The 27960-nt window shown below is 36.7% G+C and overlaps 1 protein-coding gene across 4 annotated transcripts in view; it reads right to left on the bottom strand.

Moving 5' to 3' along the window:
* Positions 1-27960, bottom strand: part of TMEM117 (transmembrane protein 117) — a 487518-nt gene that overhangs the window by 61416 nt on the left and 398142 nt on the right. For all 4 annotated transcript variants that reach the window (XM_047867676.1, XM_047867679.1, XM_047867678.1 and 1 more), the window contains one exon: positions 19195-19354. In XM_047867676.1, the coding sequence (XP_047723632.1) occupies positions 19195-19354 (160 nt within the window). The remainder of the gene's footprint in view (positions 1-19194; positions 19355-27960) is intronic.

Genomic DNA, 27960 nt, shown 5'->3' with positions numbered 1-27960 from the left:
TACAGATACATACACATACATACACATCAGGTTATTCTCAGGAAGACTCCAATTTGACAAGAGCTGTTTTAAAATTTTTTTGTTAATGTTTATTTATTATTGAGAGACAAGAGAGAGACAGAGCATGAGAATGGGAGGGGCAGGTGGGTGGTGACACAAAATTTGAAGCAGGCTTCAGGCTCTGAGCTGTCAGCACAGAGCCCGACACAGGGTTCGAACCCACAAACCGTGAGATCACGGCCTGAGCCGAAGTCAGACGCTTAACCAACTGGGCCACCCAGGTGCCCCGACAACAGCGGTTTTAAACTAAAAATCCTAATAACAAATAAAACTCAAAACAAATATTCGTAACATATATAATAGGAAAAGAGGTAATATCTTTAATGTGAAAAGAGGTCTTATAATCCAATGAGGAAAATATTAAGCATCCTAATAAAAAATTGAGCAAAGGATATGAAAACCGATTCACAAAAGGAATAAATATAAATGGTTAATAGACTTAAACAATTATTATCTTCACTATATGTCTACCATCCCTCGCCCTCAATTTCGAAGTAGGAAAACTCTGAAAATAAAGCTTTTCTAGCATTCATACAGCAGCAAAACCTAATCTGACCTGAGCTCATTTGGTGACAAACACCTGATGAGAATGGATATTAATGGTTTCTAAGTGTCCCATTTAGTATGGATACCCATATGAGTCACTGCAGAAGGGTGAGGATATTCTTGTTTGTTTATAGTATGCTAGACTACCCCAGGCTACCTGAGATGCTTGTATCATGTACTGTTCTGTATTATATTGGTAAAAGTAAAAAAAGAAACAAAAATTTTGAAAAAGCTGTTCAGCTAGTGATCACGGATATGTGTAGTTAAAGAAATATATGTCAAAATGAAATTTTCCTTTTTTTACCCATTAAAAATTGGAAACTCTTAATACAACTCTGCTATTTGTTGGTGAGGAGAATGGTCACTTTCTTATACTTACTGTGGAATAATAAATAGAACAACCTCTAGAGGGAAATTTGGCTAGGCATATGAGAAGTCATTATAATGTGCAACCCTTTTAAGTTACCAATTCAACTTCTGGGAATTCATCTCAAGAAAATAATCATTGTGTCATGTTCATTGCAACACCATAAATAGTCATAAAATGGAAACAAACATTGCACAATAGGTAATGTGTTATATCATGATCACATCACAAATTACATTATAACACATTCACTAAGATAACCTTGTGAAAGAATAGTTCATGACATGAAAGATTTTAATAATACTTTGTGAAGTGAAGAAGCAGGTTACAAAATAGTAATAATGTAGAAGATGATTCCATTTTTGGAAAAATACATATGTATTTTTTCCATAAAGTTCACATGCACTGACTAATTTATCTGGAAGACTGCATTATAAATAATTTTACTTCTTTATTCTGTTCTGTTTTCCAATTTGTTTTTTGAAGAACTTGTAATGCTTTTGCAACCTAATAAACCAATACATTTTAATGTAATACCCCAAGCTCCACACAATTCTGCTAAAATGTTCTTATTGTGATGAAGTAACATGGGGCTATTCCTTCTTTGATCCTGGACACTCCTATTAATACAGTCCAAGCTGACATCATAAAAGATGAATTAAAAATATATTTATAATACGGTAGAGTGTAAATGGGTTTCATATAAGGCACAATCATGATAATGATAGTAATGGAAATAGTAATAGCAATAACACATCATAGGAAAGGAAATCTAATGAAATTATAGGCAGGCAGAAGCTATGCTGCCAATAACAACTCTCCAAGGACAGCCTTTCTTGCATCTCTCCTCCTTTTCCTTCTATAATTACAGGAGTGGTTTATGGATGCAAAAACTCTCTGGTTTTATTTTTAAAAATTTTTTTTTCAACATTTATTTATTTTTGGGACAGAGAGAGACAGAGCATGAACGGGGGAGGGGCAGAGAGAGAGGGAGACACAGAATCGGAAACAGGCTCCAGGCTCTGAGCCATCAGCCCAGAGCCTGACGCGGGACTCGAACTCACGGGCCGCGAGATCGTGACCTGGCTGAAGTCGGACGCTTAACCGACTGCGCCACCCAGGCGCCCCCAAAACTCTCTGGTTTTAAAAGATGAGGGGAGTTTCAACCTCAAAACAGCAGTTTGAGGTAATATATTTATTTGCCTTTTCTTTCTAAATACCTTTGAATTTACTTACATAATATAACATAGGGTAGGGAAAGAGCATGTGTAACAAGGCATGGAACAGTCAATGTTCCACAAATAGCTTCCATATATTGAAATGATTCCAGAGCACAGCAAAGACAGAAGCTTTCAGTTCATTGATAGGACCAACATGACCATGATAGAAATGGGCAGGAACAAAAGGATACATGCATCTCTCTCATAAAATTACATGCAAAACTGAATTCAGCAGTTTACTAAATAATAATGAAGTACCATAAAGTGGGATATACTGCAGTGACATAAGAATGGGTGAAGGTAAGAAACCTATTTTCATAGTTTATTACATTAATAGTTTAAACTATAAAACATACTGAAAAAAAAGCATGTGATCATCTCTGGCTAAGTTGAAAAGCTGGTTTATTTTATAGGAAGTCACCACAATTCCCCCCGGGGTGCCTGGGTGGCTCGGTCACTTGAGCGTCCAACATTGGTTCAGGTCATGATCTCAGGGTTTGTGAGTTTGAGCCCCACTTGCTGCTGTCAGTGCAGAGCCTGCCTCAGATCTTCCCCTCCCTCTTTGCCCCTCCCCCATTCATGCTCGCTCGCTCTCTCTCTCTCTCTCTCTCTCTCTCTCTCAAAAATAATACATAAACACTAAAGAAGTCACCGTAAATTCCTCATAAAAACTTAGTAGGTTCTTAATGTGTTAGATACCAACAGCAAAAATGATACCTAATGGTCTAACAAAGGGGTAAGGAAAAAAAAAACCCTAAAACTTCAATAATGAAATAGGTCCAGTCCATGAGCTGGATGTTCATAAAGCAATTTTAATATTTATCAAGGATCTAGCAGAAGGAAGTAAGCTCAACTTAGCTAATAATGAAAAATTAAAGACCAATAAGGTATTTTTGACTATTAGGCTAGAAAAGATGTGAAAGATCAATAATACCCTACGTCAGCACACATATGGAGAAACTCAGATGTATTCATCTCCTATTACTGCTGTAACAAATGACCACAAATGCAGAGCCTTAGACAATACAAATTTATTATCTTAGTTCTAGAAGTCAGATGTTCAAAATGGGTCATAGTGAACTAAAATCAAGATGTTGGCAGAGCAACATTCCTTCTGAAAGCTCAGAGAGAGAATCTGTTTCTCTGTCCTTGTTGTGATGCTAGATGCCACCTGCACCTTCTGACTCCCGGCCCTCTTGGTCGCCCTTCAAGCTAGCCTCCTCATGCTGCTACCTCTTGTCCTCGTCTGCTTCTCTCTTCCTCTTTTAAACACGTTTGTAGTTATATTGGGTCCTCCTGGATAGTCCAGGATAATCTCCATATTTTGGGGTCAGCTGACTAACAACCTTAATTTCCCTTTGCCATGTAACTTCACATATTTGCAGGTTCCAGGGATTAGGATATAGATCTTTTGTGGGGGAGGCATCATGCTCTTTACCACACCAGGTATTTTCAGTCACTGTTCATGATGTGTATATATTATTACAAACTTTCTGGCAGGTTGACACTAAAATGTCTCTGTAGGTTACTGTGCATCACAGGACTGTAGCTGTACATGAGTTAGATTTGCAAGTTCCTTTTGTATAGCATAGCTTTAAAACATATTTCAAAAGAGAAATATTTATACTTGCCCTTGCCCCTCAAGTTTAGTGGTGATGATCTACTCTTTCTGACCTTATAAGCAAGTTACAGTCTATTCAGTGATGGCAATAATTTTCTAAGACATTGAAAAACATATAGGATTTATTCTGAGAAATGAAGAATCAGAAAGCCATTTTTACAATGAGATGAAGCCTCCCATGAATTTGAACAGAAATAGTGAGGGTGTCTAAACATGCCAATCTCTGCGAATCAGTAATTAAAAAAAAAGTTCCATTATTCATTTAAATATTTGTCTTACTGGGTCAATCTCACAAAATACACACTGAATTACCCAGAGAACCCTAGAGGTCAGATAGAAAATGTTTCAGAGCCACTAACTATGCAAACGCAGACAGCACTAATGCATAGACTGTGCTGAAGAGTGATAACTTCAGTGCCTTCTCTATGACAAGACTTGTCTGATATAAATCACTCATCTTATTCTAATCACATTATGCCCTTGTTATAGTTCATTATCATCCCAGGTCATATGGCTAGAGATATTTCCAGGCAGAAAATCTCATTTTATGATAGTCCCCATTTCAAGTTCTTTCATTTACATTGTTAAGCCCTACAAATATTCTTCCTCTCTTCACACATTAAAGGCACATTTGCTGCTAAGCTTAAATCCTTGAGTGATTCTATAGCAAGACATGTAACACACTAGTGTTATTATTAATATTGACTAATTTGCAGTTGCAAATAGATGGCTGTTTTTATAAATTAATAAAGCATCACAAACTCTATATGACTGAACTTAATTTTATTGGCTTTTATCAACGTTTATTTATTTTTGGGACAGAGAGAGACAGAGCATGAATGGGGGAGGGGCAGAGAGAGAGGGAGACACAGAATCGGAAACAGGCTCCAGGCTCTGAGCCATCAGCCCAGAGCCCGACGCGGGGCTCAAACTCACGGACTGCGAGATCGTGACCTGGCTGAAGTCGGACGCTTAACCGACTCCGCCACCCAGGCGCCCCAATTTTATTGGCTTTTAAAGTTTTAATTCATTTAATCTCACCCATCATAATAGAATTTTTTATTCCTGATGTGAAGTCAGCAATTGCAATCCTCTGTCCCACCTTTAACAAGGAAGCACCTCTGAAGGGGTCTCATCTTAGTAGGTGGTGAGAAGGTAAGGCAAAGCTCTGTTGTAATATTCTTACTTTCCCCCTTTTTCCAGGTATTAAGAAAAATACAACAGGGTCTGCCACTCTCGGAACCTCTTCCTCATGGCTTTGCAATCAGAATTTTCTTCTCCCACTTCATAATACAGGAGGGAGCAATCATAGCCCCAAGTTTTACCACTCCTCGAGCCTCCTTGGCAGCTGTCTATAGGAGTCACACTGATGGCAGTCATGGAGGGTACCAGTTTCAACTAGAAGAGTTTACATGAGCAAACACCAGGCTCAGAGAAATACATGGCAGAGTCAGAACAAAGACTCTACTCTGGGTCTACGATGGTTGTACTTTGCAAAATCTAAAGAAAACTGAATTTTCTGATGAACATTTCTAGAAGCTACACCAAATTCAATTCATAAATTGTCCAATGTCAACAGGATCTTAAATTACCCCTCTGAAAAGCCCTCTGGCAAACTTTTCAATGTCTGATCAATATAAATAGGATTTTCACCTCGGAAATTTTTAATAAGTAGTTTCAATACAAGTACACAATCCTATAGCTGAAAAAACAAAATTGCTCCCATTTGGGAATATTCTAAAATCTTTCATGTAAAGGATGATTATTGTGGCATCTGAGTGGCTCAGTTGGTTAAGCATCTGACTTAGGCTCAGGTCATGCTCTCACAGTCTGTGAATTCGAGCCCCACATTGGGCTCCGTGATGACAGCTCAGAACCTGGAGCCTGCTTCAGATTCTGTCTCTCTCTCTCTCTTTCTCAAAAATAAACATTTAAAAAACATTTAAACATGATTATTGAGTCCAATAACTTGCCAGTTTAACCAACATCTGTTGCATATTCTCTGTATTTGACCTGAACTATTTCATGTAATTCTCACACCTTTTCAGTGAGATAGGTATACACCTGCAAACAAATAAATACAATACAGCAGGGGAATAACTATAATTGACATTTATTTATCTATCTATTTAATTTTTTAAAGTTTATTTTTGAAAGACACAGAGACAAGAGTGGGGGAGGGGGAGAGAGAGAGAAAGAGAGAGAGGGAGAGAGGGAGAGAGAAAATCCCAACCAGGCTCCACGCTGCCAGCTGCAGAGTCCGACATGGGGCTCGAACCCACAAACTGTGAGATTGTGACCTGAGCTGAAACCTCTGAGTCAGATGCTCAACGGAACTGAGCTACCCAGATGCCCCTATAATTGACATTTATAAAATTGCGATGAACGCGTAAGAAAAGAAGCACTTAAGTTTGTCTGAGAGAGTTAGATGAGGCTTCATAGAGAGGGTAGCATTTAAGCTGAAGTCTGAATGATGGCTGAGGATAGCGATGCATGCACACTGACAAGAAGCCCTATTATTACCAGTACAAAGGCATTATGACTTGAGTAACCAACTGGTATTTCAACATTTTAATGGAGTATAAAATGTAAAGGGTGGGGGGTGGAGGTGGGGGAAGGTAGGAAGGATGATGACTAGGAAGAGGCCAGCAGCTGGCCATGGGCTAGATAACAGAATGGTCTAGTATGGCACGCAAGGGAATTTTCTATCTGAAGAATTTTGAGGATCATATTTTTATGTTAAAAAGATAAAAAGATTACTTTGGACAAATGGGGTAAGAATAAAAGAAGAGAAACAATATTATACTCCTATAAGTAAAAGTTGATGGTAACCCAAACTAAGTAAAGGCTACTAGGGTCTTAAAGAGAAACAGATTCAAGAAATACTTAGCAAGAAGAATGCACAAGGCTGGCGATTGACTGTAAGACAGATGAAAGAGAGAAATCTTGGATATCTCCAAGATTTTTTGGCTTGAGTGACTGAGTGGACAAAAATCATGATAGGTTGGTTTTAAATATGATGAACCAGAGAAGCCCATGGAAGATCTTGGCGGAAATAGCCATTTGCCAGTTAGATATTCCAGGTGTGAAACTGAGCAGAGGCATTTGGATTTGAGAAAGACCAGCCCATAAGGAGGACTTGAAGCCATGACAGTGGATGAAAAACTACCTTTGAAAAACTAGCTGGGATGCAGAGATAAAGGAAAATAGGGTAGGCTTTTATGGGATACTGATGTTTAAGGGGCTGTTATAGGATGGGGATTTGACAAACTGGATTGAAAAGAAAGCAATATATACTGTGACTTTGAGCTTGTAAAGAGTGAAAATGCTGAATTAAGAGGCAGTCATAAGATAAAGTGAATGCATTCACCAGACTGAATTCTACACAATCATTACACGTAAGGACCCACTAACTTTCACATTTGTGTAACTGGAATATACCTTGGCCTCTACGGCCTTGTCTTTCCCCTGAGTCTTGCCCAGAAACCCATCAGAATCAAAAGAGAAGGATAGGACTGAAGGAAAATAATGTCAAAAGGATTGGAGACTATTTTTTTGAACTGAAATTTTCTTAGGAAGTTGGATGTAGAATTATAACATTGCACATTACAGAGCAAAACTTCTAAAAAAAACCCCTTTCTTTCTCAAGTGCTATTAGCAGCTGTCACCTCTATGTCTTCTCTCTTTTCCCCCCCATAACAACTCCTTCTGACCCCCGGTTCCTACTGTCCTACTTCATGGGCAGGAATCTCTCCCAGGGCTCTGAGCTTCTTCATTTTGCATCCACATCTAACGCTCTATTCATTACAGGAAAAAAAGGACATTTCTTGGCACCAACTTCAGAAGTCCCAGAAAGGAATGACAAGGACTATAAACAACAAATTTTAATTTTTTCCCCAGACACATATTTTTGTGTATAAAGTCATTTTGTTATAAAACAGAGACATATATACCTCTTTGGTTTCATGCTATTCTTGTATTTTAGAACTTATTCAACTTGCAAATAAATGTTCAGGACTCAGCTATTGAAATCAAACAAAGATTAAATAGATGATATGCATCTTAGACATAAATACATTTTTCTGCAAAGGGATATTTATAAAATACACTTTCATCAAAAATTAGAGACAAATGCACCAGATACATATTTGGTTTTAACTGTTCAGCTTTTCACAATATGCACCACAGGAATGATATAGTTTTATAGGACAAATGCATAATTTTGAACTCTCCAAACTTCATCAAATGTAATAAAGTCCAAGTACCATCTGGCAATTTGTAATTTCCTTGGGGTTCTTTTATGTATAGCCATCTGAGTCAAAGTAATAATAAACATTCACTTATTAGTAGTGTATTACCTTAGAATAATGAGTTCACAGAAATCATATTTGGACTAAATAAAAACCCATATTCACAAATCAAATTCCCTAGTGATTCTCATACCACTAGATGTAAAAGGAAAACCCAAGAATCTGCATTTTTAACCAGTACAGTTGACTCTAATTCATGGCCACGAGAATCATCTGTAATGCCTAGTAATTCCCAGGCACCAGTGCACACTTACTAAACCAGAAACTCTGACAATGTTCCAATAGCCAGAGAATTCACATCCTTGTAAGAGTTTGTGTGATTCTTCTGATCAGGTAGGGATGGAAATCACCCCATTAGTGTAGATTTCTAATAGCAGGTTATGGCTACAATGCATTGTTACTCAGACTCCTTATCACATTATAATAGTCTAGCTTAGCTAAAATCAAGCAACCCTGAATGATTTATTGTAATTCCAGGCACTACTCTGAAACTTTTTTCTGACTAAATTAATTTGTTTTCTTCTTCCAAATAATGTAATTTAGATATATGAAAAGATAATATTTCAACTGCATTTTAATTTAACTGTCATAAAAATCCTATTATGTGGGTCATGAAAAATTGTCATCCTACAGATGAGACTATGGACACCTAGAGATGAAGTGACTTAAACACATTTCCACTGCCACTAAGAAATTGAGTCTTGCTTCTAGCCTACTGCAAAAGTGTTCCTATCATTCAGTAAGCTTCCTGCCACCTAGCAAGTATTCTGTTGTGGTTGTTGTGTATATTAATTAATTTGATATACACAATGCTATAAGGTAAGGGAAAAGTATGGGCTTTGGGGTCACACAGATCTGTTTTTCTAATCCTCATTTTGCTGAATCCAGACTCTGTGTACTGTGAGCAATTCTCATTTTCCTCATTTTAAAAATTAGAGATAATGCTATCAATCTTGTAGGGAGGTTGAGAAGATTAAATAATATACAGTGTGTCTAAGCATTCAGGATAGTGCTCAATGTAGGGTAAATGCTCAGTGAATAATAGCTTTTATTTTTCTTTCTGCTTCCTTCTCTCCTTCCATCCTGCCTTATTTTGGGTCTAGTGTGTTTCCAGTACAGCATTCTGCCCTTTTTAGTAGCTTGTTCCTCATTTCTAATATGGAAGGTTCATACTATGGTCTTCTAGTATTGGACCCATCCTTTCTTAGTCTAAGTACACTAGGCTAGACTTTGATCCACTTGTTGCACAACATTTCCCCAAGGCTCCTCTTGCTTGTCGAACTCCAGAGTTAATGGATCTTTGACTCAAAAATGATCTGTCAGGGTACTGGGCTGGGATTTGGAAGATCCAAATTCTAGACTGGGTCCAACCACTGTCAGGCAAGTTATCAAATCTTACTGGGTTTCAGTTGTAAAATCAGGACGTGATCATATGACCAAAAATTTTCCTCCTACTCTAAAATGCTAGGATTCTAAAATATTTTTAAACTTGTCATCTAAAAATGGCTGTTCTTCATTTCTTATTTTAGGTATGAGTTTAAAATAAATGTTCTGAATTACTGGGCATTGTTGTATTGGCTTCCATGATGTCTCACTGCCTACAACATTTCTTTTTAAACTTATTCCTAAGCTCTATCATCGTATTTTAAAAACTTAATAGAAGAGCTCATGGCAATATATCATATCCCTGATATTCCATTAAGAATAACTACAAAGTAGGCCAGCTGGGTGGCTCAGTCGGTTAAGCATCTGACTCTTGATTTCAGCTTAGGTCATGAACTCATGGTTCATAAGTTCAAGCGCTGAGTCAGGATCCATGCTGACAGCATGGAGTCTGCTTTGGATTCTTGAACTCTCCTGTCTCTCTGCCCCTCTCTCTCTCTGTACCCCACTCTCAGAATACATAAATTAATTTAAACAAAAATAGTTACAGAGTATTAGTCCATCTCATCCAGGGACAGGATATTTGACATGAATGTCTGTCAATAGGGCTCATGTTTAGCAACACCTATCCAATTCTGACCTGAAGTATAACTTCAAACTCTGAGTTTGAAATCTACCCCAGAGGAGCTGGGACCTGATCAAATGGCAGAATGGGTGTCTTCAACATGGCAGTTTTTATTATATACAAGTGGTGCAACGACAAGTGGTAACTGCTACACGTGACTCCCAGGACCAATCACAATACACGCACAAAGATGGGGGTGAAGGTTATGGCTGGAACAATCTTTCAGGGTGATGATCAGTTACTAATCATTCCATGGCACCTGAAAACAATGATGCATCCATTGAAAAAATACAAATTTGAAGGAGTTATATCTTGCTGCCTCCATGTGGCTTTGAAAAAATTACTGCTCATGTGCAACAATATAGGATTTATATTTTCCCAGTTTTTTAATCATGTTCTAGCTCTCTTAAAAAAAAAAAAGTACCTTGGAGACTGAAGCATTTAAATTGGGATAAAACTTGAATGTCTCTATTTTCCACTTGCTTAACCAAATCTTATAATTCCTTCAAGCACCATTCTTCTCACATTATCCTTAAAGACTTGACTGATCTCACCTACTCACAATAATCCCTCATAGAACTTACCGCCTGTTTCAAAACTGTGATCTACATCATATGTTAACCAGACTATTAGTTTCATTTTCACATGAATGTGTTTATCACTCCAGTGCCCATGACTGGACCCTAAAATGTGTTTGCCTGGTAACCCCAGTGCTTCCAGCTTATCTGTTATCTTCTGCACAATTTTCTTGATACTATAGGTCACCTGCTAAGACATGTTCTCTGGCACCTCCTGAACACTGCCCACTTGGCTGGACTCTCCCATGCTGCATGGACATGTCTTACTGTAAGATGTCTGTCTATTATTTGGAAGCTAGTTATTGGGACTATTAATAAATATATTGAGATTCCCCTCCACGATTGTCCTTGAATATTCTGTCATCCCACTAGATCAGGTGATGCCAGAAGTACAAAATGGTGACAGTAAATAAAAGGGAGATTCAACCTCTTAGGCACGTATCGTGAAGACAGTAGGCATTTATGGTTAATCCAGGAGTTACTTCAATTATAAGGCCTTAGTCCATGTCATCATTTGGGACAGAAATTGTCATTACTGTGTTTTAAGGTAGGTGTGTAACCTTTGAATAAGAAAAATGAAGACGTAAAATGATTGTGAAAAGGAGTTTAAAATACTTTGAAAGAAGTTCTATAATGTATTCCCAAAGCTGAAGGACATGTTAAAACTGGTGGTCAGACATTTAAACAACCCTTTCTTTCTAAGCAGCCTATAAACAAAATCAGTCAGACCAACTTGTCCGGAAAATATATGCCAACTTGTCAAAACACCATAGCTATTTAATTAAAATCGGTTCATGCTTGTTGCTCTGCCCTATGTTCTAAAGTGATTGATTCCATTTTCAACAGCTATGACCTCAAAATAAGTGCCCTACTGAAGTCAGGTTATTGGAGTTTTAAAATAAAGTCTACCAAAATTCATGGTGTCTTTTTTTAAACTAGTCAACCTATTTCTGAGAACCATATACAAAGCAGAAAACAAACACATTTTTAGAGGTTAAAAAGTGAAATCTTTGTAGAATGCAATTTTCATAATTATTTTTTAAGTGCATTAGGAATTACTTTTCAGGAAATATCATTTTTCTTTACGTGTTTTTCAAACTAGACCAAAGAGTCCTTTTCAACACTTAACTGAGCAATTTGTTCAGATTTTTATTTGGATATTTAATTACAGTAAAATCATAATTCAATGAAAATGACCTAATTTAATATTATTGATAGCTCATTCTCCTGATGTTGGTAAACATTTTGCTTCTTGAAAAATCTCATGTTATTTGGCTTTTCTGAAATAATGCTGTGATCATTCATTTATTTATTCTTTCATTCAGCAAATACTTATGGTAAAACTGCAATGCATTGAACACGAGCTAGCTGTGGGAATGAAAAAATTGAAAAAACATACCTCCTCTCCTTGAGGAGCCCACATGTTAGAGTAAGTATGTAGATACATAGGTATGAAGGTATTAGGTAGGTATATAGATAAATTACAAGAGAAGTGCTGATAACATGTATCAACAGTGTGAAGATTCACCAAAATATAACCTTTGAATCTTTCATCTTCTCTTTAAAAGCCTCTCTTCTAGAAGAATTCTTTCATCTCCTTGAAGCACATAAAGCTGATACTGCATATGTAATATGTTTTATATTATGAATCTACTTACATACATAAATCAAAGATATACCCACACAGAAGGTGAAGAGAGAAGCCTTCTAGAGGAGAGGATGATAAAGAGAAGAGGTTCAAGGCCAAACCTTTCTATAATTAACCATAAATTCCCAGAAATTTATCTTCTCATAGCTTCCTCTGCCTCCTGGGCACTTTGTTCAGCAGATGCTATCTTGATGCTAGACTACATTGATCCAGTTGTGAAACTTGACAGTTTTTAATATTCCCTACACTAATCCCCTAGAGTTCAGTTATATAAAGCATTCAGAAAGGACAGAGAATGCATGGAAACTTAACAACACATATAACTTAATCAGTCTCCATGGTCATTACCACTGCTTCATCCCATCCACCTCCACCCACCATCCACACTGGAGATTTTCACTGGCTTCTCAAGTCATCCCCACCTATACCCATCTTTCTGGCTCCACACCTCTCCTCCTCCTCCCCGTAGCCCCTCCCTACTCTCTTAATTTCCTCCTTTTCTTCCTCTCACTTCCTTCTTTCATTCTCTCTCTTCCTGTCTAGTTAACAAGTACAGAATGTTCTTTATCTTATAAAGAGAAAGCTCCTTTATTTTAAAGCCTTCATACCAACAACTAGATCCTAGGATGGCAGGAAGATAAATTTTAAAAGTGGCAGATGTAGGAACGTTTGCTTTTTACCTGAATAATTCTTCTAAACGGTTTCTTGAAATGCCTTTATTTTTCTACTCATATTTATTCTATTAAATTATGAATTCCTTTGTGACTACAAATGCCTGTGGACTGTGTCACTGATCTTTGATTTCCTTTCTCACTGTCCTGTGTCTCTAGCACCTGATATGGTGTACACAGGGAATGAATTTGTAAATGTTTTCTTTTGTTACATTATTTATCACTAAGTATTTTTCCAACCATTATATGTAGTGAAATGAGTCCCACGACCAACTTAATCAACATATCCATTACTTCACAAAGTTTATTTTTTAAAATGAGAATGCTTGAAATGTACTCTCTTAGCAAATTGCAAGTATACAAAATAGTGTTTTTAACTATAGCCACCATGTTATACATTACATCCTCAGAACTTATTCATCTTAAAACTGGAAGTTTGTGCCCTTTTACCAACCTCTTCCTATTTTTCTCAACACCTGGCAACCAGCATTCTACTCTCTGTTTCTATGAACTTGGCTTTTTATTTGTTTTAATTTGGGTATAGTTGACGCACAATGTTACCTGACTTCCAGGTCCACAACATAGTGATTCAACAAGTCTGTGTTGTATTAAGCTTATCATAAGTGTGGCTAATCATCTGTCACCATACAATGTTATTACAATATTATTGACTATATTACCTATGCTGTATTTTTTATTCCTGTGAGTTATTTGTTCTGTAACTGGAAGACTGTATCTTCCACTCTCCTTCACCCATTTTTCCCATTGCCCACCCCCTCCTTTCTGACAACCATCAGTTTGTTCTCTGTATTTATAGAACTAATTCTACTTTTTCAGGTTTTTTTCCCCTTTGTTTTGTTTCTTAGATTCCACATTAAATGAAATCATATGGTATTTCTCTTTCTTTTTCTGACTTATTTCACTTAACATAATACCCTCTAGATCTATTCATGATGTTGCAAATGGCAAGATCTCATCCTTTTTCAGAACTGAGTAATATTCTGTATTCACACTTCACCTTCTTTATCTATTAATCTATCAGTGGATACTTGGGGTGTTTCCATATCATGCCTATTGTAAATAATGCTGCAATAAACACAGAAGTAGACGTACCTTTTCAAATTAGCATTTTCATTTTCTTTGGGTAAATACCTTGTGGGGGAATTATTGGATTATATGGTATTTCTATTTTTAATTTCAATAATCATCAGGGAAATGCATATCAAAACCACAATAAAATATCACCTTACAACTGTCAGAATAGCTAGAATAAAAAAGATAAGAAATAAGTGTTGGTGAGGATGTGGAGAAAAAGGAATCCTCAGACACTGTTGGTGGGAATGTAAATTGGTACAACTACTGTGGAAGACAGTATGGAAGTTCCTCAAAAAGTAAAAAATAGAATTCACAAATGTTTTCTGAACTTAATGGATCAAAACTAAGTTCTTAAAAAAAAAAAAAGAGGTTAGAGTGGGAGAGAGCCAAAGCATAAGAGACTCTTAAAAACTGAGAACAAACTGAGGGTTGATGGGGGGTGGGAGGGAGGGGAGGGTGGGTGATGGGTATTGAGGAGGGCACCTTTTGGGATGAGCACTGGGTGTGGTATGGAAACCAATTTGACAATAAATTTCATATATTAAAAAAAAAATTAGTCCTTACTGTGATGATTAGGACGCTACTCTCAGCTGGAGAAAATTTTCCTGTCCATTGTTTTCCTTTTCCAAATTCTTGCTGCCTGCCCTTCTACTCTCATCTCTTTTTTGGAGTTTTGTCCTACTATCCTGTCTATACTGACATCTCTCTTTCTCTTTCTCTATTTTGGGCAGGTGGACTCCTAGGACTTTTTTTTCTTTGATTACTCTACAATACATTACATTTTTAACTCTTACATATCTTACATATATCTTTTCTTCAATCTAACAAGAGATGAATGGGTGGGACACAATTGCAAATTAAATACTTATGCAATGAACTAAAGGACTATAAAAGCCAAATGGCAAAATTATAAATATTAAACAGATTTTGAGATAATATTTCCTAAGAGAAGTGTTTTTTACAATTTACATCTCATGTTCTGTAGAAATGTGTGATTTATATGAGTCTCATGTTATATTATACTGACATCTGTTTATGCCTTAGTTCTAGCGACTTTACTAGAACTGCAGAAAGATGTGATACATCAAATGGTTTTCACAATAAATGTAGAAAATCCTATTTAATAAACATTCATAAAAATAATTATACTTTACAAGTTTTCAGAATTGACCTACTAACTTTGTTAAGATAAAATCTTTATAGCAGTAATGTCATATTCTAAGGGTTTCTTTTCTTTTTCTTTTTTTACCAAACATTAAAATATCTTTTGATAATGTAAGCTGAATTTTTCTACTATTAGAAAAGTCTAGGGTCAATTGCTTTAAAATCACTTAAATAAGTCCAATGAGAGAAAATCTTCTAATGAAATTATTCCCTCCATTTCCACTAATTTTGCTACTTTTCTATTTTTCTTTTGTCTGAAATATATGAATCTAGAATGAAATAGATCACAATTTAGTTGGCTATGGATTTTTAGGATATTTGTATTATATATTTTTAAATGCCTTGAATATATACATCTTCTGGGGATCTGTTTATTTTACCACTTGCACTAGTTCCTGAAACTTTAACATGATGCTCCCAAAGCAGGGGGGCAGAGTTTGCAGGAGACTCAGTGCTGAAATGTCACTTCTTTATCCTCATCAAGCAGTTATTACTCTGGGCATACTGCTGCCCATGTAAGGCCTGTGTTAGGGAGACTCCAGGGACAAATAGTTATAAGCTATGGTTCCTGCTCCATAGAGCAGGAAAACAGTGAAATGGTGATTTGTGTCCAGGGGAAAAGTGCTGCAGTAGTTCCAAGGAGGAAAGTGATTACATGGTTTTCATGAGGGGGAATTGGAATGGTCCTCAGCAGTAGGGTCTAGATGACCAGAGCAGGAAGAGACACATCTGGGGAGAAAAAGAGGCTTACAGACACCCTGGAATGAGTGTGCTGTGGTCAAGGGCCAAACAATAAGCCCTTTGGTCTGAGGTGGATCTACAGCATAGGATGGTCTGGGGTAGATCTACAGCATAGAATACATGTGAGAAAACACAGCAGGGCCAGATGGTGAAGGGCACTGGGAGCATGCTCTTGGAGTCCTGACTTTATACTTGGACAATGAGGTATCACTTTGGCTGAGAAGAGGCATGTACAACATGACATTCCAGACTGGAAGTTTATGAGCCTGAGCCGCATAGAGTGTGTGGGACAAGGGGACATGTGGAAGCAGAAGTGTGCATAGGAGATTATTTTACAATAGTATACAGGAGACTCAGGACTGAATACAAGCAGAGAAATGATAAGGAAGGATTCAGCCACAAAAGACATAGCAAAAGAGAAATCAACGGGACTGGCTCACTGACTCAGTACTAGGGGAGAGAGAAAAGGAGTTAAGGGCCCTAACTCTTGGGTCTCTTTCTGGACTTTCCTTCATATTAGACATCAATTAATTTAGCTTTTGAGGCTCAGCATCTCTCTGTTTTTCTGTGGAACTGCCTTGTCCCCAGTCACTTCACTGATGGGTGCAGGACAATCCAGTCCTTCCGATCCTTTCCCCAGGAATCTAGAATTACGCCTGACAACTAGAGTGGTCTCCCTCTGAGGTATTTGCTGTGGCCATTTCCTTCCATATGAACTGGGAAGCTGAGAAAGCTTCTCTGTAGTAAGAAAAGAGAAGGAAACTGAAGGTAAAAATTAAAAAAGATGAGAGATGGAGAAGAAAAGCTAGGTCTGGGCTCCCTGGTGCACTTTAGTCTCTGCTTTCATGTGTCCCTAAAATGTAACTGCATCCCTCCTCTCTAATTCTGTACAGCATCCTTATAACACAGTATTACATCCCCCCACTTTGATTAAGCTAGCTTGGCAGGCTTATTGTTACTTGTAGCCAAAATCATCCAAACTGATAGATTCCTCAGCACAAACTCTTCATTGTCGGTCAATTGGTGCTCTGGCTACTCTCTGAACACTTCAGCGCTTTACTGACTCCACATTTTCATACCATTTCCTTCACCTAGAATGCTTGCCCCTTCCTAATCCCTGCTGACTCTACCTGTATAAATCCTTACTATCCTTTCTTTCTTCCTTCTCTCCTTATTAAGTACTTTTTGAGTGATTCCATAGTATCTATAAATTGTAATGTTATATTTTTCCACTTCATGTCCCTGATTTTCGTGACCTCATTGGAAGAGTAACTAAAAAGATACAAAGAGGGTAGAAAGTGATGGATAGTAGGACAAAAATCAGGAAATTTATGCTCTCACATATACAAATTTAAACAATCCGAAGGACAGTGGTCTATTTGCTTACTAATACCTTTGGCTATAAAATGGGCTCAAAGCAGATATTTTAGATGAGGAAGTATATCATTCAGGAGTATCAGATGAAAGAAGATAAAAACAGCCTCTGAGGGGCACCTGGGCGGCTCAGTGAGCTAAACAACCAACTCTTGATTTCAGCTCAGGTCATGATCTCATGGTTCTTGGGATCAAGCCCCATGTCAGGCTCTGTGATGACAGTGTGGAACCTGCTTGGGATTCTCTCTCTCTCTCCCTTTCTCTCTTCCCCTCCCCCACTCATGTGTACTCTCTCAAAATAAATAAACATTAAAAAAAAAACCAGCCTCTGAGGGACACCTGGGTGGCTCAGTTGGTTAAAGCGTCTGACTTTGGCTCAGGTCATGACTTCATGGTTCATGGGTTCGAGCCCTGCATCGGACTGTGTGCTGACACTTCAGAGCCTGGAACCTGCTTCCAATTCTGTGTCTCCCTCTCTCTCTGCCCCTCCCTTGTTCAAACTCTGTCTCTGTCTCTGGCTCTCTCTAAAAAATAAGTAAACATTAAAAAAAAAGTCTCTGAACAAGTAATGCAAAATACACTATTTAGTGCTACAAATTTGATTTTATAAATATCCAGAGGAGGTCCTACAGCAAATAAGAGACTGATATGGAACCCACCAATGCTTTCTTACTTTCTCCACTATGCTAAACTATCCCACAGGAAATAAAGAAGAAATACATCAATTTTTAGATGAGACAAACATTCCACTTTATATAATTTTTTAAATCAATAACATATTTTAAACTGTTATCCATTAAAATAGAAATATATTCCAGGAACCATCTTGAACCTAATGCCTGGGCTATATTGTGAAGCAACAGCAACAATAAACTGTTATTCTCTTTTAAGACACTACAGAATATTGCTTATAAAGGCTTCTTTTTGCCTCTAAAATGAGAAAACCAATCTGCTATCTTGTGAAATCTCACATAAATCTGGCACACAGTGGCATTTACCTTCCCTTCAGCAATTGTGGCCTTTGTTCTGGTAACTTACAATGTCTCAGGAGGGGAAAATCCAAAATTGCCTTATAAAATCAGTATGAAAATGGGCAGCAAATGGATGGACACTTAATGAGCAAGATAAAGTGCCAAGAAATAGTTAATGTTTCTTTCGGCCTCATTCAAAGGAACATTCCTAAGACCCCAAAGCACTCACAGCAGAAGATTACATGAGTAGCACCGGTTAGCGCAATGCTATTGTACAAACAATGTGTTGCTGAGCAGGGCAGAAATATTGTTTACATGAAAATGGAATGATCTCTAGTGAGTACTGAAAGAAAGTGATAATTTCCATAACCAGGAAAAGCATTTTTACATCATTCCATTTCAACCGCTATAAAACCCTGAGTTGCTTTGGCAATTGCTTATCCCTGCTTTGCTGGCTTTATATCATCCTCATCTCTGCAGCTTTCCATTTACTAAATGACAGGGTTTTTTGTTGTTGCTTTGCCTTATTTTTTTCCTTGAAATCTTGGCAGAAAACACCACCATGCTGTATGGTTTCTCAGGGTCCACCTTCCAATGTTCATACAATGAATTTTTGGTGCTACTTTCACAAAAGCCCAGTTGGCTTATCTTCCCAGTAAAACTGCTGAAACTATGATCAGAAAAGCTCCCCCAATAGCAACTGTAAACTAAGCACTTCTCTACCTTTATGGAGCCTTTCATTCTACTTACAGTGTTTGTTATACTGAGAACAAAGCACAGAGCTGTTTCAGTGAGAGAAGGGAAATACAAAAACACTTACCTGCATTACAATGAGGAGGTCAAAGACCAAGATGAAAGAAGCCAGGAATGCTCGGGAAACTTCATCACTGGGCAAAAATCCCCGATTCAGCTTGTCCCAGCTGATCCAGTCAGTTGTAATGACAAGTACAACCACAGAAGTGAGAGTAAACAGAACCGTCCTGCAAGAAACAAGATACTCATTAAAGAACGTTGGACATAATAATATAGACAGTGAAGAGTGTGTGTTATCTGTGCTTTATTAAATGTCTATCCTTTGCCAAGTACCCTTTGCCAAGGTATATTCACCAAAATGAAGATGAACAAAGAAGTAAATTAAGTGCTTTCTTTCAAAAGCAATTAGAAAAAGGTATGATAGCATCTATCCCAAAAATTTCCCTTAAGAACATTAAGGTAATGATTATAGAATAAATAATTAAAAACAAAACCATTACAAATGGCCTTGGCTAGTACAATATATGTCCCAACGAGAACACTGGTGTGTACCTCTCATTACATGTACATCATTTACTGACGGTAGTAGACATGCACATGTAAGAGCAGAAGGCAGATGGGAAATGGGCAAAACCCAAGCCTTTGGATTTTATTACGTGCTACAAAAGACAGGGATGGCTATCCAATCCCATCATCATGCCCAGGGCCTAAGGAGCTCCATGGAAGAACCACCTCTACACACGAACGGTGTAGCCACTTCTCATAGGGCGTGTTTCATAGATGGCTTGTGGCCTAGTGACCTGTCTAGGTCATACCGTTTGATTGCCCGTTCCTTGATATAAGATACTAGGGACGTGAGCTTATTTCTTATCTTTGTGGCCTGTGAAATCTTGCATAATTGTATTGATGGAATTCAGTGAATTTTTGTTGGAATTATAACAATTAACAATTAAGGTTTTAAAAAGAATCAAGAGTACTTAATTAAATTAGTCTTTAATATTGACATTCAAATTAAATCTGAAATATGGGCAGCAAAAATTTAATATGCCAGAGAATTATCTGTAATGTAGTTAAACCTCTGCTTTCAGAGCTATATTGGTATCTGGATATTGTTTTGAATTGTAAAAAGGAGTCTATGGCCATACCACCCTAAACACACCTGATTTTGTCTGAATTATAAAAACAAAAATGAAAAAAAACCAATTACTTTGAAAATAATCAATCTAAAGAAAGAAAAAAAAGAAACAAGAAAATAAAAAAAGATAAAAAAAGAATGGAAGAAAATACACAGAGGTAAAATAAACCTTAGAAGAATACCTACCCATTTTGATAATTAACAAACTTGTTTTTGCCCTCTGATGTTTGATAATAATTGATACAAAAAAACCCACACAATAATATGGACCATCCTAAAATTCTCTTTTCAACTGAACAAAGCACAAATTTCTAAATTTAAATACTGGGTTTGCTTTTTACAAACCTCTTATTTGTAATATTTGATATAATGAATATCAAATAAATAATTTGATATAATGAATATAATGAACCCTTCCTTAGATTTCTCCCTCCGTATGAATAAAAAAAGATATATTTAAAATGTTTTTGAAAAATAAAAATGTCTAATAAAATTATTTTATTAAAATTGCAAACTGTCAAAGAATTTGACTCATGATCTCTAAAATATAAATTACAGATTGTCTCTACTACCATTTAGAATATCTTTGATCATTTGTAGAAATTCAAATGGATTAATTAAGAATGGGAGGAATCCTAAATAACTATTACAATTCAAGAGAAATGAAATAGCAAATATTATACAGTCTAACATAAGAATAATGGGATTTTAAACAAATTTTTCTCCAGGTTAAATCAGTTTGTGGTTTTTGATTTTGTTTTTTTCTCTTAGGCAAGTAAAAAGTCTATATATTTAATGCAATAAGAAATCCCTGGATGGCATATTAGTCCAACAATATCACTCAAAACAAAGCTCCTTTTATCTTCCTTCTCCTCCATCTTTAATATGACTTTCACCCTTATTATGGTGAGATGGTTTCTCTATCACCAGACATTTCATCCAGTCAGGCATTAAGACAGGAGTAAATGCCCAAAAGACATTCCAGTGGATCTGCTTCTTTCTTTTTTTAATGCCAGTATAGTTAATATACAGGGTTATATTAGCTTTAGGTGCACATTATGTTGTTCAACAATTGTATACACTATTCAGTGCTCATAATAAGTGTACCCTTAATCACCTATTTCACCCATCCCTCACCCATCTCCCCTTTGGTAACCATCAATTTGTTCTCTATAGTTAAGAGCCTGCTTTTTTGGTTTTTCTTTATTTGTTTTATTTCTCAAATTCTACATGAGTGAAATCATATGGTGTAGTCTTTCTGACTTATTTCACATAGCATCATACCCTCTGGATCTATACATGTTGCTAATGGCAAGATTTCATTCCTTCTTAAGGCTGAGTAATGTTCCATTGTATATATGTATATATGCCACCTTTTCTTTATCCATTCATCAATCAGTGAACACTTGGGCTGCTTCCATGATTTGACTATTGTAAATAATGCTGCAATAAACATAAAGGTGCATATATCTTTTTGAATTAGTGGTTTTATATTCTTTGTGTAAATACCCAGTAATAAAATTACTGGATCATATACATGGTAATTCTATTTTTAATTTTTTTGAGGAAGGTCTATACTGTTTTCCACATTGGCTGCAACAGTTTGCATTCCCACCAAAAGTACAAGAGGGTTCCGTTTTCCCCACACCCTTCCCAACATTTGTTGTTTCTTGAGTTTGTGATTCTAGCCATTCTGACAGGTGTGAGGTGATATCTCATTGTAGTTTTGATTTACATTTCACTGATGATTAGTGATGTTGAGCATCTTTTCATGTGTCTATTGGCCAGCTATATGTCTTTGGAGAAATATCCATTCATGACTTCTGCCCAGTTTTTAATTAGATTATTTGGGTGTTGAGTTTTACCAGTTCTTTGTATATTTTGGATACTAACTTTTTAAAAATTTTGTAATGTTTATTTATATAGTTTTGAAAGAGAGATAGAGAGGACAGGTTGGGGAGGGACAAAGAGAGAGAGGGAGATACAGAATCTGAAGCAGGCTTCAGGCTCTCAGCAGTCAGCACAGAACTGGACACGGGTTGGAACCCAGAAACCATGAGATCATGACTTGAGCCAAAGTCGGACACTTAACCGACTGAGTCACCTGGGTACACCAGGATATTAACCTTTTATTAGACATGTCATTTGCAAATATCTTCTTCCATTCAGTAGGTTGTCTTTCAGTTTTTTGATTGTTTCCTTTGCTGTGCAGAAACTTTATATTTTGATGTAGTCCCAATAGTTTATTTTTGCTTTTATTTCCCTTGCTTCAGGAGACATACCTAGAAAAATGTTGCTACAATTGATGCCAAGAAGTTACTGCCTATGCTCTCTTCTAGGATTTTTATGGTTTCAAGTCTCATATGTAGGTCTTTAATCCATTTTGAGTTTATTTTTGTGTACGGTGTGTATGGTGTAAGAACGTGATCCAGTTTCATTTTTTTTTTTTTTTTTGCTTGTAGCTGTCCAATTTTCCCAACACCATTTGTTGAAGAGATTATCTTTTTCCCATTGCATGCTCTTGCCTTCTTTCTTTAAGATTAATTGACCACATAATTTTGGGTTTGTTTCTGAGCTGTCTCTTCTGTTTCCTTGATTTATGTGTCTAATTTTGTGCCAGTACCATACCATTTTGATTACTAAAGCTTTGTAGTGTATCTTGATATCTCGGATTGTGATAGTTCAGTTTTCTTCTTCCTTTTCAAGACTGCTTTGGCTACTTGAGGTCTTTTATGGTTCCATACAAATTTCAGGATTATTTTTTCTAGTTCTGTGAAAAATACTGTTAGTATTTTGACAGGGATTGCATTAAATCTGTAGATTGCTTTGGATAGCATGGCCATTTTAAAAATATTTGTTTTTCCAATCCATGAGCATAGAATATCTATTTTTTGTGTGCTCTTCAGTTTCATTTATCAGTGTTTTGTATTTTTCAGAGTACAAGTCTTTCACTTCCTTGATTAAGTTTATTCCTAGGTATTTTATTTTTTGGTGCAATTGTAAATGAGATTTTCTTAATTTCCTTTTTGTTTCTTTATTATTAGTGTATAAAAATACAACAGATTTCTGTATATTGATTTTGTATCCTGCAAACTTACTGAATTCATTTATTAGGTCTAGTAGTGATTTGGTGGAGTCATTAAGGTTTTCTATATATAGTATCATGTCATCTGCAAATAGTCAAAGTTTTATTTCTTCCTTACCAATATGGATGCCTTTTCTTTCTTTTTCTTATCTGATTGCTGTGGCTAGGCTTCCTATGTTGAATAAAAGTGATGAAGTGAACATCCTTGTCTTGCTCTTGATCTTAGGTGAAAAGCTCTCAGTTTTTCCACACTGAGTTGTGATGTTAGCTGTGGGTTTTTCATATATGGCTTTATTATGTTGAGATATGTTCTCTCTAAATCTACTTTGATAGTTTTTATCATGAAAGGATGTTGTACTTTGTCTAATGTTTTTTTTCACCTAATGATAATATGGTGTAGCATGTTGATTTGTTAATATTAAACAACGCTTGCATCCCAGGAATAAATTCCACCTGATCATGGTGAATGATTTTTTAAATATATTGTTGGTTTTTGTTTGCTATATTTTTGCATCTGTATTTATCAGAGATATCAGAGATACCTCTGTCTGTCTCTCTCTTTTTTTTAAGAGTCTGGCTAAAGGTTTATCAATTTTGTTGATCTTTTCAAAAAGCCAGATCCTGGACTCACTGATATGTTCTATTGTTTTTTTAGTTTCTATTTTGTATATTTCTGCTCTAACATTTATTATGTCCTTCCCTTGACTGATTTTGGATTTTGTTTGTTTCTCCTGCTGTAGCTCCTTTAAGTGTTAGGTTAGGTCATTTATTTGAAATTTTCTTGCTTCTTGAGGTAGGCCTGTATTGCTATAAACTTCCCTCTTAGAACCACTTTTGCTTAATCCCAAAGATTTGGACTATTATGTTTTAATTTTTATTTGTCTCCATGTATTTTTTGATTTACTCTTTGATTTCTTGGTTGACCCATTCATTGTTTAGTACCATGTTATGTAGCCTTCATGTATTTGTGCTCTATCTAGGTTTTGTGTGTGTGTGTGTGTGTGTGTGTGTGTGTGTGTGGTTGATTTCTAGTTTTATAACATTGTGGTCAGATGCATGGTATAACTTTGATCTTTCTGAATTTGTTGAGACTTGATTTGTGTCTTAACATGTAGTCTATTCTGGAGAATGATCAGTGTGCACATGAAAATAATGTACATTATCCTATTTTACAATGGAATGTTCTGACTATATCTGTTAAATCCATTTAGTACAAAATATCATTTAAGGCCACTGTTTTCTTATTGATTTTCTGTTTGGATGATCTATCTATTGATGTAAGTGGGTGTTAAATTCTCCTAGTATTTTTGTATTACTACTGAGTAGTTCCTTTTTGTTTGTTATTAACTGTTTTATGTATTTCGGTGCTTTCATATTGGGTGTATAAATATTTATAATTGTTATATCTTTTTGTTGCGTTGTTCCCTTTATTATTATATAGTGTCCTTTTTGTCTCCCATTACAGTCTTTGTTTTTTAGTATATTTTGTCCCATATAAGTATTGCTGTCCTGGTTTTCTTTTCACTTTCATTTGCATAATAAATCCTTTCCCTCTATTCATTTTCAATCTGTATGTGCCTTTAGGTCTGAAATGAGTCTCTTGTAGGCAGCCTATAGATACGTCTTGCTTTTTTATCCATTCCCTCACCCTTTGTCTTCTGTTTAGAAAATGTAGGCCATTTACATTCAAAGTAATTATTAAGAGGTATGTACTTATTGCCATTTTGTTACTTGTTTTATGTTGTTTTTATAGTTCTTCTCTGTTCCTTCTTTCTCATGTTCTCTCACAGTTTTCTGGCTTTCTCTGGTGATATACTTAGATTCCTTTCTCTTCATTTTTGCATATCTATTATTGTGTTTTATCTGTGGTTCCCATTAGGTTTGTCTATGACATCTTATGCATATAGCTGTCTATATTAAGTTGATGGTCACTTAAGTTTGTCTCATTCTTTACTCCTTTCCCATCCATGTTTTATGTATATGGTGTCATATTTTACATCCTTTATTTTGTGAATCCCTTGATCAATTTTTATAGATATACTTAATGGTTTTGTGCTTCCTACTTTTCTTAATCCTATTTGTGGTCTTTCTTTTTGACTCTTTGAGTCTGTTTAGTATTTTTGTAGAACAAGTTTAGTGGTCACGAATTCCTTCAACTTTTTTTTGTCTGCAAAATTCTTCATCTCTCCTATTCTGAATGATACTTTTGTTGGATAGACTATTCTTCATTGCAAGTTTTTCTCTTTCAACACTTTGAATACATCATGTCACTCCCTTCTGTCCTGCAAAGTTTCTGTTGAACAATCTGCTGATAGCCTTATGGGGTCTCCTTTATATGTAACTTTTTGTTTCTCCTACTGCTTTTTAAAATTCTCTCTTTATCACTACTTTTTGCCAGTTTAATTACAACTTATCTTGGTATGGACCACCTTGGGTTGATTCTTTTGGGGGCTCTCTGTACCTCCTAGATTTAGATATGTTTCCTTCCCCAAATTCAGGAAATTTTCAGCTATTATCTCTTCAAATAAATTTTCTGTTTCCTCTTCTCTCTCTTCTTCTAGGTTCCTTACAATGCAAATGTTATTATGCTTTATGGTGTCATTGAGTTCCAGAATCCTATTTTCATTTTTCATTATTATTTTTTGTCTCTCCTGTTAAGCTTGACTGATTTTCATTTATTCTGTCCTCCAAGTTACTGATCCATTCTTCTGTTTCCTCTAGTTTACTATTTATCTATGTAGTTAGTGTATTTTTGATTTCAGTTACTTAGTCCTTCACCTTTGATTGGTTCTTTTTGATGTTTTCTGTATCTTTGTTGAGGATCTCAATGAAGTCCTCCATTCTTTTCTCAAATCCACTGAGTATATGTATAACCATTACTTTAAATTCTCTATCAGGCATATTATTTATATGTGTTTTGTTTAGCTCTCTTGCTGTGATTTTGTCTCATTTTTTCATTTGAGACATATTCCTCTGTCTCCTCATTTTGTCTAACTTTCTGTGTCTGTTTCTCTGTGTTAGGAAAGTCAGCTACATCTCCTGTTCTTCAATATAGAGGCCTTATGATGAAGAGGTCCTGTAGTGTAAGGTCCCTGTTCACCAGAACCTGGTGCTTCAGGAGTATCCTCTGTGTGTATTTTGGATGAGCCATGTTTGCCTTTAGTCTGCAATGGCTCACTTTGCCTACTGTGGACAAGATTTGGTACCTGTGGCCAGTCTAGGGCTGCCTTGAGCTTAAGTTGAGTCAGACTAAGTATATGCCAGAGATGCAATAGCACTGAACTACAGGGTGCTTTCCCTCTGTTGTTCCCTGAGAAACTTTTGTTGGTGGCAGGGCCTGCAGTCAGACCAGATGTCTGCCCCTAGTCCACTGTTGGGGAAGCAGTTGGACTGGTTATCTTCCCCTCTCCTTGGGGCAGGAGTAGTTCTGGCCACTGCTGGGGCTGTTTGCATACTGCCAGGCTTGTGGCACTGGTTTGCATTGGCTGTGGCCAAGGGTATATTGGAGGGAGTGTGGCATGTGGTGCCAGCAAGGTCCATGCTCATCCACTGAGGGAGAGGATCTGCAGCCACCAGGGAAAAACTCCTGCCAGGCCAGCTGGGTTGGAGGGAGTAGATCCACAGAGGTGCACATGGGCAGTGTGCACTGTTAGCAAGCTAGGTGGAGAGTGTTGCTTGGTGCTGTTTCCTGAAGGTGTTCTTGTATCTAGGCTGGGGGTGCCCAGGAGGGAAATGCTGTCCACTAGTTCTTCTGTTCTTAGAGGGGTCTCCAAAAGATCCCTGTCTCTCCAGAACATGCTGTGAGATTAGTAATTAATCTCCTTCCCATGCATGCCAGGTTATTCAAACTGCTGCTTCTATGCTGTATCTCAGTGGGACTGTTTGTTGTGTTGTCTCTTTACAGGTGGGGACTCTGTCCTCCTGGGTCTCCCAGAGACTAGCCTGCTGATTTCTGATGTTTCAGATTTTAAGCCCCACTGATTGTTAGGCCCCTCTGGTTTTCAAAGCCAAATATTATACAAATTTGTCTTCCCTGTTTGGGTCCCTGGTGCCAGGGATACTTGACAGGTCTGCTCCTTTCCCCTCTCCATACTCCCTGTGCCCCTCCCTTCTGGGGACAGTCATGCAGGTCCCTTTGTCCCTAGACCATGTCTCCACCTTTCCTATCCTCTTTGATATTGCCTCTTCTCTACATTTAGCTGTGGAGAGTCTGTTCTGCCAGTCTTCAGATCATTTTCTGCTTTATTTACACTGATGTGTTGTTATCTAGTTGTATGCATGGAATGAGGTGAGCTTAGGACCCTCCTACTCCATCATCTTCCCCAGAAGGCTACAGGCTAGTATTTTTAATATCATCCCTGTACTTTTTTTCCCAAGAGATACCAAGATATCCTTTTGTGGAGACAGTTGATTACATAGGAGTTCATACTCTAACATTACCTCATTGGTCTAAATATGTAAACTGGTAATGTAATGTAATGTAATGTAATGTAAAATTAAATATTCATTAAGAGGCACATTTTTAGGTGTCAAAATCTGGGAGTTTGGAATAAGTGTCTGCTGAGCTATCAGAAACCTCTTATATTTCAAGATTTACAAAGGAGTTAGTAATG

The sequence above is a fragment of the Prionailurus viverrinus genome, chromosome B4 (assembly GCF_022837055.1).
Source record: "Prionailurus viverrinus isolate Anna chromosome B4, UM_Priviv_1.0, whole genome shotgun sequence".
Classification (NCBI taxonomy): Eukaryota; Metazoa; Chordata; class Mammalia; order Carnivora; family Felidae; genus Prionailurus; species Prionailurus viverrinus.
The sequence above is the reverse complement of the archived record's forward strand: the minus strand, read 5'-3'. Positions and strand labels throughout refer to the sequence as shown.